General features: G+C 43.0%; 1 protein-coding gene and 2 long non-coding RNA genes across 4 annotated transcripts in view; 2 read left to right on the top strand and 1 right to left on the bottom strand.

Annotated features, from left to right (window-relative positions):
- Window positions 1-4,268, bottom strand: part of PFDN1 (prefoldin subunit 1) — a 55,248-nt gene extending 50,980 nt beyond the window's left edge. Inside the window, exon 1 of one of the 2 annotated variants that reach the window (XM_061586984.1) lies at window positions 4,098-4,268. In XM_061586984.1, the coding sequence (XP_061442968.1) occupies window positions 4,098-4,130 (33 nt within the window). In that variant the 5' untranslated portion in view covers window positions 4,131-4,268. The remainder of the gene's footprint in view (window positions 1-4,097) is intronic. The other variant, XM_061586976.1, reaches the window with a different exon arrangement.
- Window positions 4,269-4,313: 45 nt separating this feature from the next.
- The window catches only part of LOC133365323 (uncharacterized), a 31,357-nt gene continuing 21,653 nt past the window's right edge, over window positions 4,314-14,017 (top strand). Inside the window, exon 1 of the long non-coding RNA XR_009758172.1 lies at window positions 4,314-4,507. This is a non-coding gene — a long non-coding RNA (uncharacterized LOC133365323). The remainder of the gene's footprint in view (window positions 4,508-14,017) is intronic.
- Window positions 4,542-7,990, top strand: LOC133365317 (uncharacterized). Its single transcript, XR_009758170.1, has 3 exons — window positions 4,542-4,626; window positions 6,091-6,306; window positions 6,860-7,990. It is a non-coding gene; the product is annotated as an uncharacterized LOC133365317 (long non-coding RNA).

Genomic DNA, 14,017 nt, shown 5'->3' with positions numbered 1-14,017 from the left:
GCAGTCTCCTACAGATCCCCCCCCCGAATGCAGTACTCAACAGAAAGGGGCTCCCCATCCTGCAGGCCTCCCAATTCCCCCTACTGCCAACAATCAATGCTGTATTCAGCACACTTCTTTCCACACCTCCCTCTGTAGCTTCACAGCAAGTTGGATCTATTCCATTCACCATCGACTCTGGGCTGTGATGCCTGACCTGGTATGTTCTATAGGTAGCCTTCTAACAGTAGATACCAGAACTGCTTCTAAGTAGCTGCTCTGGCAGCTATGCTCAGAGGGACAACTACAAAGTGCATGAGGAAGAGTGTTCACTTGGCTGTCCACCTGGCATACTCTGAGGCAGGAGTGGGGAACCTTGGCCCTCCAGTGTTGCTGAACTACAACTCCCATCGGCCCCAGCAAGCACGCCCAATGGCCAGAGTTACGGGAGTTATGGTTCAGCAACACCTAGAAGGCCAAAGGTTCCCCACAGCTCTGTGGTCTGGTACTGCAGCCCAAAGTCAGTGACAAAGAGAATACATCCAACACGCTGTTGAGTCCACAGAGGAAAGGTCTTGAAAAGTGCAGATGGAGTTGTGAAAAGAATCAGTGACAGCATGAGCAAACAAGGGAACACAGTGAAGTTTTAAAAGCCAAGCCTGTATAAAGATGGGTGACAGCACAGTGAGATAAAATAAATGTATGGATGATGGATGAATGAAGTACATGCTTGTGTATCTGAGAAAGAGAGGATGGATGATTGATTAATTGTGGGGGTGGGGAGAACAGGCACCCCCCTTTGGCTTTGGCCCTGCCCACTGTCAGGTCCAGCTCTTCCCACCTCAGGTGTTCAGCTCCAAACCACTTTCCTTTGAGGGAATGTGGCCAACTTCAAAAAGGTTGCCCACCCATGACTTGCAGACACTTGCAGCCTATGAGTCAACAATAATTAATCAAAAATGTATTAAGCAACAGTATCAAATTAATAAGCAGTAAAATGATTACACTGAAAGTAGAAATAATTCCCCAAGAACTTTTTAAGCAGCTAAGATATAAGACATCTGCTATAATCCCTCTGTAGATCTTCTGTTCCTCTGCAGTAAAACAGCTGGATTGACTCATTCACTGATATTTGCTCAACTAGCCAAGCATTCTCCAGGCCACCTCCCTTCATTTAACAAGCAGAGAAAGTTTGCCCTACACAGCAACAGTAGGTAGGGAGGAGGCTTAACACCACTGATTGCTGTGGAGGGTTGCCTGGTGTACTCTGTGATTGGCCCTCTGAGCTTAGCTACTACTGAGGTGCTGATTCTTAACTTGCTAACAATGCAAGTTCACAGGTAACTGAGCACTTAAAAGACACACCATTATATATGTTTAGTATATCAACAGTAATAGTAAAAGATAGCACGGCAGCAATAGTTCAATGAGCAGGGTGCTCTCAAAAGTGCAGCTTTATCCCCTCCTGAATATTTGGGGTTAGTATAAAAGAAAAGGAGGGATTGTTACTCACATGTATCCTTTTCAGAAATGTATTATTTGGCTGGGAAAATCAATGTTGTCAGATTGTGATGACCTTACTGCACTGTACCCAAACAAAGGTATTTCGTAGTGGGAGAAAATCTCAGAAACCTCAACTGTCTATTTCAACTATCCAAGCATTTAGTTCTAGTAGCCATCTATAGCTTTATTCTCCATTTTATGGACCACTGTTGTCCATGCACTGATAACCTCCAGGCTGGATTATTGTAATGCGCTCTGTGTGGGACTGCCGTTGAGGTTGGTCCAGAGGCTGAAGCTGGTGCAAAATGTGGTGGCGAGACTGGTCACTGGGGCAGGGTATCGCCAACATGTCACCTTGCTGCTGAATGAATTGCACTGGCCACCTATTAGCTACCGGGCCAAGTTCAAGGTGCTGATTTTGGTGTACAAAGCCCTATACAGCTTGGGACCAGGATACCTGAAAGGCCGTCTTACCCCTTATATACCCAGTCAATCACTATGCTCTGCAGGTGAGGGCCTCCTGAAGATACCATCTTATCAGGAGGTCCATTCCGCACAACATAGGAAGTGGAGCTTTAGTGTAGTGGCACCTACCCTTTGGAATTTCCTCCCCTTAAATATCAGACAGGCGCCATCTCTATTATCTTTTCAGTGCCCACTGAAGACCTTCCTCTTTCAACAAGCCTTTTAAATAGAGACCTTATCCCAGTCTGAATCTGTGTTGGAATTGCTTTTTAAGATGTTTTTAAAACTTTTTTTAAAAAAAGATGTTTTTAAAGATGTTTTGTTTTAATATTTTTTTAAGGATGGTTTGTTGTCATATTTTAAAATCTGTTTTTATGATGATTTAGAGTGTTTTTAGTGCTTTTGTTTGCCACCCTGGGCTCCTACTGGGAGGAAGGGCGGGATATAAATCTAATAAATAATGATAAATAATAATAAAATTATTCACATAAAATCAATGAATATTATATAAAATCTGGAATTAGATTTACAGTGCATTTTAATGCATGTCTGCTCAGATGTAAGTCCCGCTGGGTTCAACAGACTTCCTCCTAGGTATGCGTATAGCAGGCACGGGGAACCTCCAGCCTTTGGATCTAATTAGGCCTGGGGTCCCAGTTTGGCCCATGAGGCCAATTCTCCAAAACTACAGCTAGCTGCCCCACACCTGACATCAAGTGTGACATCAGATATGGGGCAGGAAGAGACGCTGCTGTGAGTGTACAATCCGATGTCTTAAACTGTACTCTTGATTGTTCATTGGCAGGGGAGGCAGATCAGCTGATAGACAGTGACTTCAAGCCCACTGGGATCCTGACACCTGCAGAAAGTTGAGTTTGAAGTCAGTGCTGATCATTGGTAACTTCAGCCCCTGTCTGACTAGACTTTTCATTGCTCTACAAAGAAAAAATGGATTACCTACGATGTCAGGAGATTGACAGGTGGGTGGGAGGCTCACAGAGGCTTATGCACATGATGATTTGACCTTACATGCAAACCAGCCAAGAGAGAATATAACATAAGAAGAGGCCTGCTGGATCAACCAAAGGCCCAGCTACTTCAGTATTCTGTTCTCACAGTGACCAGCCAGATGCCTATGGAAAGCTCACAAGCAGAGCAAGAGGGCAACAGCTCTCTCCTACATGCAATTCCCAGAAACGAGGCTCACTGGCTCCAAGACTGCAGGTAACACATAACTATCATGGCTGGGAGCCATCTATAGCCTTATCCTCCATTGTATAATAATTCACATAAGTAATTATTTCATTGTACACCACATTTAACAAATTACTTTTTAAAAGTGCACAGCTGCCAGGTTTCTTTCTCTGCCACAATATTGTCCCAGTGCAGTGCTTTACTTTTTCCCCATAGAAGTAAGCAGCAGCCATTTGCTTGTATGAGAAAGTAACACATAAGGACAAGACTGGGATGGGGCTAAACCTGCTCCCTATCCCTGATGATCCTACTATTGAAAAGCACGTCTGTTGCTTTCAGCATAGCACCATTCAGGATATGACTTTCAGTTCAGACTAGAGATTGATGAAGAATGGGACAAGAAGTTTGAAACTGGCTTTTAGGCATGCATAAGCCTTATATGGCCTGGAACAACAAAAATATTTTTCTTTAAGAAAGATGGGTAGTTTAGTGACAATAATAATCATAACACTTAGTTACTTAGAAAAAGCTATCAAAACATCTTCTAAGATCAAAAACATTTTCAAAAAGAGTTTTAAGAACCTATGAAAAAGCAATTCCAACACAGATGCAGACTGGGATACCAGCTATTAGGGGGATGGGGTTCAAGCCTTGCCTCTGAACTCCCTACAAGCATCTAAGTCACCAAACTTGGAAGCATTGCCCTGGATTAGATAGATCCATCCAGCAGGGTTATTCTGATGTGCTAAACGTTGCAACAAAGGAAGGTACTTTGTTTTTAATACATGAGCACTAAGGATTCAAGATTTAGGAGAAATTCCGATAAGCGCGTTAAAGCAGCTCTAGGAAAACATCCCGCCGGCCACCTCAAGAAGTGGGGCCCACCAGCAAAGGTCGCCCTGGCCCTTCCTGCTTAAGAGCGCCTACAACCAGCTCTGCTCCACCCCAGCCGGTACCTTTTTCAGCTCAAGATCCACGGGCGCCGCCATTTTGCCTTCTTTCAGAAAGATTGCGCATGCGTACTGAGCAGCGGCTTTCACCAACGGTGTTTGTGGAGTTCGCCGTTACTGCTCTTTCGGCTTTGCGGGCGCATGCGTGATAAGGAAAGAAAAGCCGGCCTCGTGTATTGTTAGGGTAGCGTGGATATCTTGCATCCAATCCTCGATGCCTGCTTTCTGTGCGTTACCAAGCCTGCTGTCGTGCATGCATGCTTACTTGGGAGTAAACCCCACTGAACAGAAAACGATTTGCTTCTGAGTAAGCATGCATAGACTGGAGCCTATGAGCGTTCCTTTTGTGATTGCTTTACTAGCTAGATAGCAGCACCTGTGGTTACTTTTCAGGTCAAGCCCCATTTGAAGCCCTGGTAGGAAAATCTTCCTTTCTAATCCACGTGTGCAAGATGGCTGTTGATACTTATGCTGAGGGAAACACATTTGGCGTTTCAGAGACAGTTTCTTTAAACTGCCTGAATATGTTCGTGAGGTTAGCCGTTTCTCGTTTTTAAAAAGAGAGCCTTTCCTTCTGGTGTAGCATTGCCCGGATTCTTTGACTCAGGAAATTGCCGCTTAAAATAGTACAGCTACTTGGGAGGTAGTCTCATTAAACTTGGTAGTTTTGCATAACCTAGGATTGGATTGTATGGCTGCAGTTCAGTGCATTTTTACTTCAAAGTCCCATCATTTCTGAGTACTGATGTGTAAGATTTGGCTGTGCTTATGCCTGAAGCTGTGCTCTTCAAAGGAGGTGTAGAGCTAATTTAGGAATATAAATGTAACAGCTATGTATAATGCATTGCCGTTGAGGTAGTTTCTCGCACTCTGAGGTGCAAACAATCAACCTATTTCTGTCCTGTGGAAATAAACGTGGCTTCATGGTTTGACCCCTCTAAACTGAAAGCTACGCCAGGAGGCATTTAGATTATTGTGCTGAAGGCTCTGTTTCTTCCTCTCTTTCTGCTGTTAATTTCCTATACAGCTGAGGCAGGAAAAAGGAACACCTTCAGTAACTGAGGCAACATTCAATCAGAATGATTTTATTGTGTTTGTTAATCTTTATAGGACCTACTATGCAACCATGAGCCTTATGTCCACAGTCATGGTTCCTAGTTAGAAAGTGCTGGTCTGAAGTTAAACAAGTCATGCTAACAACATACGAAAATTGCTGTATTTGTGGCACTGGCACATTGCAAACCGTACCAGGGTACACAGGTTGGACAAGGAGGCAAATTTCTCTGTTTCAAAGTAATTAACTGAAATTGCACTAGAAAGATAACCTGCTAGTGCAGACCTGGTAACCTGTGTCAAGTAAGAATAACTTTCAGATGACAAGGTGGGCAAGTTGTATAAATTGAAACATAGTTGAAACCTCTCTCATGTGTTACAAATTATTAATGTGTGGGGTGGTGGGCTAGTAAATATTTTTGGCTTGTGGTCTTATTTGCCAAATTAATTGTAGTGTAAACACAACTCTTGAATGGTCGTTTTGGATTTGTTTTGCCTCTAGTTTACCCTTTACTGTACTATGGAGTCAGGGCAATTCAGAGGCAAGCAGGACTGCAAGCTTTCTGCTCACAATGTCTTAATTTTGTCACCTGTGCCACAGATTCACTCTCTTGCAGTACCAAATGAAAGAGCCAAACTTTGATAAACGTAGACGTGCAGAGAAACACTCTGGTTTTGGATTTCAGTTCAAAGGGTTAAACAGAAATGTAATGACAATAGTATATAATGCCAAGTGGAAGCAAATGCTTAATTTCCCTATGTCATAAACAGCAACATTTATTTTTGGTTAATAATGGTGGATGTGTGAAAGAAACCCTTGGGGAAAATATTTAACTAGACAAGTTGCTAATCCAGTGATTTGTTAAGCTTTTCATTGCCAACCTTTAAAGAAAGTGAACTGGTACAACCCTGTCTCTTCAACAGCACTGCCATTTTCACTTTACAGAGTGCCCAAAAAGATCAGAGACTGGCGTAAGATTTCTCAGCTTGTATGACCTGCCACTTCTAGGTTAAGGGCCTACTGAGGACACTTGGCCTACTGAGGACACTTGGCCTACAGGCCCCCAAAATCCTGGAACTGAATGTTCCTAGTGAATCAGCTTATGTGGTTCCTGCAACATTTTCTCCTTGGAAGCTGTGCTAATTACAGTGAAAACCACAGGTACATACTAAACTGAGAGGTTGGGTACAAATAACAATGTAAAAAAAATGAGAGCAATTTCTCGCTCGCTCTCTCGCTCTCTCTCTCGCTCTCGCTCTCTCTCCTCTACTGTTCAAAGCCAGACCCCATAGTGACAGTACGAGAAGTGGTTAGATGAAATAAAAAATTCCCTCCTTGTGCTGGAGGCAGGGAAGAGAACTATTCTTTGGGGGGAACAGGTTAAAATAGGGGATGATAAGTGGACATTATCTGACAAATTATCCTGCTGCAATTGGGGGCTTCTATTCTTGATCCAGGGAGAAAAGGTGGATGATAGTCCCCATTTTACCTCCAGGGAAAACAAAGTCACTTCTGTTTCAGGATGAGAAAATAGTTCCCTATTACAATTGCCAGGAATCATCACTCCACTAATGACAGTTGGATGCATGATCAGAGTGGACTCAACTAGGTTTGCTGTGCTCTGGCAAACTTTAATCTTGAACATATGAAACTGTCTTATACAGAGTCAGACCTCTAGTCGTTCTAGCCTAGTATTTGTCTATTCTACCAACAGCTCTTGAAGATCTCACGCTGCATCAGATCCTTGTACTGGAGATGGCAGGGATTGGATGTGGGAGTTTCTACATGCCAGTATATACCCTAATCAATCACTGACCTATTGTCCCTCTCTGATCTAGAAATCCTGCACCAAAAGAGTTACAGGGACACCATATTATCCCACAAAAAGTTCATACACAGCTAGAGAAAGCCTGCTCTTGGGACTGAAAGAGAATGCTAAACTCGGTAAGGGTGCTTCTAGATGGAAAGCTCCTAGCACCACCCTAACGTTGTTGTTCTGCAGAAAACTACAAACAGAATTGCCACTGATTTTCCACACTTTGTGATGCATAGCACTTTATCTGTTCATACATCGTGGTAGCCTTGGTAAATGGCTTACCATGAACACACAGACCATTCCTGCTTTGCTGTTCCCCATTAATAAGCAAGAGCAACAAACCATGATTGGGAAGCCAAGACCAAACCTTTGCTTCAGATTGTCCAAGGAAACCACAATTCCTGGTTTAGACATAACACTAAGTGAAGGATCACGATTTGTTGCTCCTGCTCACTAGTAGGGAGGAATGAAGTGGGAGCAATCTGCTTGTTCACAGTAAGCCATTAACCATGCAATAGTAACTGATTAATGTTCTCCTTGCAGCCGCAAAGAAGATTATAGTTGAAAATTAGGAACAAAACCAGAGCAACTTTAAGTTGGCATACTTAACACATGCCATGTGTGGCAACCAGTTCACAAAGGGCACAAGTGAAGGCACAGTGTTTTGACCTATAAAGCCCATGCCAGCCAATAGGGCTCTGAAGACTGGCTGGGATTCAAAATTATAGTTATCCTTTGTATGCTAGATAAGCTTAGAAAAGGCACATGGAGCTGCATTCTCATTGGTGGATTCACAATTTTGGAATTCCCTCACAACATAGACTTGCCAGAGTCAGACTTTTGAGGGTTTCTTACACACACACACACACATGGACTTATAACCTGGACATAGATGCAGTAGAAATGTAAGAAAGGAATTGTGTCTGACCAATAGAATCAAGGCTGGGGCCTGTTGAGTGGGACTGGTACTCTCTCTCCCTCTCCCTCCCTCTTCCTTGAACATGCATTTACTCCAGGGAGGATGTTTGAGAAATAGGCTGTGTTAGCAGGCTGATGTGACTTCCGCAGCTGGACTTTTTCCAGCCAGTATCTGAAACATAGTGGAAAAGGCAGCAGCTAGCATCTTGGCTTTATAGCATCTGGAAGATAGATCCCCCAGCTGTAGAGCACCCACTATTGCTGTGCAGTTATTGATTCAACAGTGACTCAAAGGAATATGTGCCAACAAATGAATCATTCACCTCACTTCCTACAATACATATGAGAGCTTTCCTTGTAACACTCCCAAGTATTAACAGCACTTTTAAAATGGGGGGGGGGCTCATGGCACAGCTGACAGCCTTTGATATGGAAGCTAAAAACAAAACAAAACATTGCTTCCTTTAAAAAAAACAAAGTTGTCTTGTTCCAAGGGCGAAACATTCTTCAGCTTTATAACATTTACCACAGAATACGTTAACATTACCCAAGGGCTGATAATGGGTGTCCCTATGCTACAGATAGAATCCTGCCTATTTCTAGTGTATTGCTTTAGTTAGAACTGCAGCTGTTCCCTTTCTGGAAGGAAAACAAAAGTGAAATCCCCACCATCCAGGCAACTTCCCAAAACCTCATTAGTGCATGCTTTAAAAAGAAAAAGACTTACCTTGGTTTGAATAAACATATAAAAGAATCAGCTACTAATAGAGATGGCCCACCTAAGTCACCCATCCACCCTTCCCTGCCTTAAGTCTTCCAGTAGAGCAAGAGAGTGAACAGGGAGTCATGGCATTAGAATAAGTTGGGATCCAATTTATGAAAGGTTGGGTCATGCAAGAAGGGAAAGAAAATTATGCCCAGAGAGTGTGTGTTCTCAAAGACCAGTGCCCCCTCCCTTAGATCTTCAGCAAAGGCAGCTAAGCATAAGCTTAGTCCAGTTACCTCTGTCCTTGCGATCCTTTCAGCAACAAAAAAGGGTAGGTCACTTCACTGTCAAAAGGATCCATTTGCCTGGAACCAACAGGCAAATAATCCTGCCCAGCTCTCCTTTTGTTGGCTATGCTCACTTCCAACGTAGACAGTGCAGCCTCCCATTCCCCACAGGTCCAGGGCTAGCATCTGCATGCTACTTTCTGTTGTCAAGGATATTCTGTCAGCAACAAGAGGCACATGCATATGTGCAACCCTTACCCAGGACATTGTTTGTGGCTTGGTGGGGAAGTGCAGGAAAATCCTCCTGCCCATTATTTTTCTATAATGGTAGTATCTCCCACTCTGCAAAAGTGATTGCCTGTGTACTCCCATCTTTCCTCTACGGTGCGATTCCATTACATACAATTAAAAACATGCACAGAGCCCTGCTCGATCAGCCAGAAGGTCCCTCCACTCCAGCATGCTTTTTCTTACCAGCAAGATGCCTTCTGCATTAAGGCAACACAATCCTCTCCAACTATATTCTCCTTAGTAACTGGTATTCAGTGACATACGGCCTCTAAAGCTGGACGTTCCATTTAGCTATTGTGGGTTATAGCCATTGGTGGTCTGCTTCCATGAATTTGTCTCCTCTCCTTTTAAAGCCGTCACCACACCTTGTGGCAGCACAGCAGATTTCAAACATTAATTATGCATTGTGTGAAGTTGTTTGTTCTTTTTTGAATCTGCTGTCCATCTGTTTTAGTGGATGATCCCAAATTCTAGTGTTATGAGGAAGGGAGAGAGAAAAACACTTTTCCCACATCATTCATGATATTACATATTTCCATCATGGCCCCCCATCATCTTTTTACTAAACTAAACAGCCCTGAGGTTGCCAGCATGGTGCCAGCGGATGCAATAGAGCCCATGAGGTCTGGTGCCTGCGAAGCCTCTTGGTCCCCTCCCTCCCACTGCCCCCTTCAGTGTAAGGTGGCAAGGGTGGTTATCTTTTCCCCCTTGACAAGTGCATAGAGCTGAAAGAGGAAGTGGGAAAAGCAATGCTCTTTCTCAGTTCTTCTTTCAGCTATATGTGCTTTTCAAGACTCTGAGCAATGAACAGAAAGCAGAGTGGGAAAGGGAAGCAATCTGGGAGATTTGGGAAAGGAAACTAGAGAAGCTGAGAGAAGGCAACAGGGAGAAAGTGTGGTGTGGTAAGAGAAAAGAATGGAGTGCCAGACTGAGAAAAAGAAGACACATATATACATGTACATGTTCACGCACAAGTGAGATCCACCTTCTCTGAGAAGATCTATGTGGCCGCCAAGCAGGGGGTTGCTGCTGCGGCTGCCATTTGCAACTATGGCGGTGGGATGGGGAACAACATCCAGGCCATGACCCACCCTGCTTCTGTGGGACCGGCTGGTGCTGGGCAGGGCTGTGGAGTCGGTATGCCAAGCCTTCGACTCCGACTCCTCTATTTTTCTACTGTCCAACTCAGACTCAGACTCCACCCTAAATTGCTTCCGACTCCACAGCCCTGGAAAGGGCTGTAAATGTCTTTTTAAACTGGAAGCTCTCGTAGGAGCATTTTTATCGCTGCCTGAATATGTGCTGATCTTGGAATCACAGCATTTGTCTTCATCTGGGTCCTTTGTCATACACTGACACACAAAATGTTTTCCATCTTGAGTTATGGTGAAATGCTCAACTACAGCTGATTTCATGGGAAGCTACTTTGACATTTTGAATTTATATTTAATTTTTTTTGGCAAGTTCAATGTCCTCATTGTCACCTTTAAAGTTAGATAAATCTTCTGTTGTCATTACTTTAGTCTTTTTGACGTTCAGCTGTAGTCCTGCTTTTGTGCTTTCCTCTTTAACTTTCATCAGCATTCATTTCAAATCATTACTGCTTTCTGCGAGTAGTATGGTATCATCTGCATATCTTAAATTATTGATATTTCTCCCTCCAATTTTCACACCTCCTTCATCTTGGTCCAATCCCGCTTTTCGTATGATATGTTCTGCATACAGATTAAACAAATAAGGTGATAAAATACACCCCAGTCTCACACCCTTTCCGATGGGGAACCAATCGGTTTCTCCATATTCTGTCTTTACAGTAGCCTCTTGTCCACAGTATAGGCTGTGCATCAGGACAATCAGATGTTGTGGTAGCCCCATTTCTTTTAAAACATTCCATAGTTTTTCATGATCTACACAGTCAAAGGCTTTGCTGTAATCATAAAGCACAGGGTGATTTTCTTCTGAAATTCCTTGATCCATTCCATTATCTAACGAATGTTTGCAATATAATCTCTGGTGCCTCTTCCCTTTCTAAATCCAGCTTGGACGTCTGGCATTTCTCACTCCATATATGGTAAGAGCCTTTGTTGTAGAACCTTGAGCATTACTTTACTTGCATGAGATATTAATGCAATAGTTCGATAATTACTGCATTACCTGGGATCCCCTTTCTTTGGAATTGGGATATATATTGATTGCTTCTAGTCTGTGGGCCATTGTTTAGTTTTCCATATTCCTTGACATATTGTCAAAATTTGGACAGATTCAGTCTCAGTAGCTTGTAGCAACTCTATTGGTATGCCATCTGTTCCTGGTGATTTGTTTCTTCCAAGTATTTTAAGAGCAGCTTTCACCTCACATTCTAAAATTTCTGGTTCTTCATCATACGGTTCCTCCATGAATGAATCTGTCATCCTGGCTTCTCTTTTATAGAGTTTTTCAGTGTATTGCTTCCATCTTCCTTTTATTTCATCTCAATCAGTCAGTGTGTTCCCCTGTTGATTATTCATCATCCCTACTCTTGGTTTAAATTTCCCTTTCATTAATCTTTTGGAATAGGGCTTTTGTTCGTCCCTTTTTGTTGTCCTATTTCTGTACAATAACTATTGTAATAGTTCTCTTTGCCCCTACATGCTAGTCGCTGTATTGTTGCATTTAGGGTTCTGACCATGTTTCTATCTCCTCTTCCTTTTGCTTTCCTTCTGTCTTTAACCATTTTAAGAGTTTCATCAGTCATCCATTGAGGTTTTTCTTTTTAACTAGAGGTATTGTCTTTTGCATTCTTCCCTGACCATGTCTCTGACTTCATTCCATAGTTCTTCTGGTTCTCTGTCAACTAAGTTTAAAGCCTCAAATCTGTTCCTTATTTGATCTTTATATTCTTCTGGGATGTTACTTAAATTGTATTTTGGCATTATGATTGCTTTGTTGGTCTTCTCTAGCTTTACTCTGATTTTCGATACGACCGGTTCATGATCTGTACCGCAGTCTGCTCCTGGTCTTGTTTTCGCAGAAAGTATGGAACTTCTCCATCTTCTGCTACCAATTATATAATCAGTTTGATTCCTATATTGACCATTTGGTGATATCCACGTGTACAGTCTTCTTTTCGATTGTTCAAAAAATGTGTTCGCAAGAAACAAATTATTGGCTTCACAGAATTCAATAAGTCTTTCTCCTCCTTCATTTCTGTCTCCTAAGCCCCATTTCCCCACAATTCCTAGTTCTTCTCTGTTCCTTACTTTTGCATTCCAGTCCCCCATGATTATCAGCACATCTTGTTTTGGTGTGTGATCAATTTCTTCCTGTACTTCTGCGTAAAATCTCTCCAATTCCTCTGCTTCTGCATTTGCCATTGGTGCATAGACTTGGATAATGGTTATGTTAATACGTTCCCATTTAATCTCATTGTTATCACTTGCTCAGACCTTGCATTGTAGCTCCTAATTGCTTTTGCTACATCACTTCCCACTATTAAAGCAACCCCGTTTCTTCTTAATTTCTCATTTCCTGCATACAATATTTTGTAGTTGTCTGATTGACAATGTCCCATTCCTGTACATTTTAATTCACTCACGCCAAGTATTGTAATGTTGATACATTCCATTTCTTGCTTGACAATTTCTAACTTTCCCTGGTTCATGCTTCTCACATTCCATGTTCCTATTGTGTGCGTCATACAACTCCGGACTCTCCTTTCGCATCTGTGCGCATCAGCATCTGGGCTTCCTTTAGGCTTTGACCCAGCTGTGTCATTAGTCACAGTGCTACTCGTACTTGTCCTTTGTTCTTCCCCAGTAGCTCAGTGAGTGCCTTCTGACCTGGGGGTCTCATCTTCCAGCACTATCTCATGTTGCATTTTGGATACTCTCTTCATAGGGTTTTTGTGGTAAGAGGTATTCAGAGGTGGTTTACCATTGCCTCCCTCTGAGTTTGGATGCATCTTAGTCTGGTGTCTCAGCTTTGACCATTCCGCCTTGGGTGACCCTGCTGGGAGTCTAGCCTCTTTGTCTAGATTCCTGGCATTGCTCTCAGCTTCTTCAACACTCTCAAACCCCCTCACCACGTTAAGGTGTGCATCCTAAAGTGGGGTGTAGTCTGTAAGCTTTAATATTCTGGTGATTTTTTGGGACCTCATGTAAAATAATGCAAATTTAAGAGGATCCATTTTAATTCCACTGAATCAGACTTTTACCCAAATCCCACAGAAAAGCAGAGTGTGCTTTCTCTCTTTCTATCTGTTGGGGGGGGGGAACAAATTAGAGATGCCTACAGCAATCTCTCAAAATTCCAAATGCGCTTGCAGGCCCCGTAAGGTCTGGTGACCCCTGTTTTAGCCATTTCTCCCAGGGAAGGTGCTCTAGCCTCCTGATCCATTCATAACCATCACAAGAAACCCTCAAAGTTCCTTCATATTTATCAAAATGACTATTAGGGATTGCACATACACACTCTCTCTCTTCTGATGGATATCCACAATAACCACACTTATCCATAAGAACAAGTGGGGGACAGCTTAGTATCCCAACTTTATTCGAAGTTCTGTCAGTCATAGGAAGCTGTCTTATCCTGAATCAGACCATTGGCGCATCTAGCTCAGTTGCATCTACAGCAGCCTTTGCCAACCTGGGGCCCTCCATGTTTTGGACTACAGCTGTCATAAGCCCAGCCGCCACAGCACTGCTGGCAGGGGCTGATGGGAGTCGTAGTTCAAAATATTTGGTGGGCACCAGGTTGGTGAAGGATGCTGTACACCAGTAGTGGCTTTCCGGGGCTTCAGCCAAGAGCCTTTCTGGAGATGCCAGGGATTGAAACTGGGGGTTTTTTGCATGGAAAGCACATGCTTTTCCACTGTGC

This window comes from Rhineura floridana, chromosome 1 (assembly GCF_030035675.1).
Source record: "Rhineura floridana isolate rRhiFlo1 chromosome 1, rRhiFlo1.hap2, whole genome shotgun sequence".
Taxonomy (NCBI): domain Eukaryota; kingdom Metazoa; phylum Chordata; class Lepidosauria; order Squamata; family Rhineuridae; genus Rhineura; species Rhineura floridana.
The sequence above is the reverse complement of the archived record's forward strand: the minus strand, read 5'-3'. Positions and strand labels throughout refer to the sequence as shown.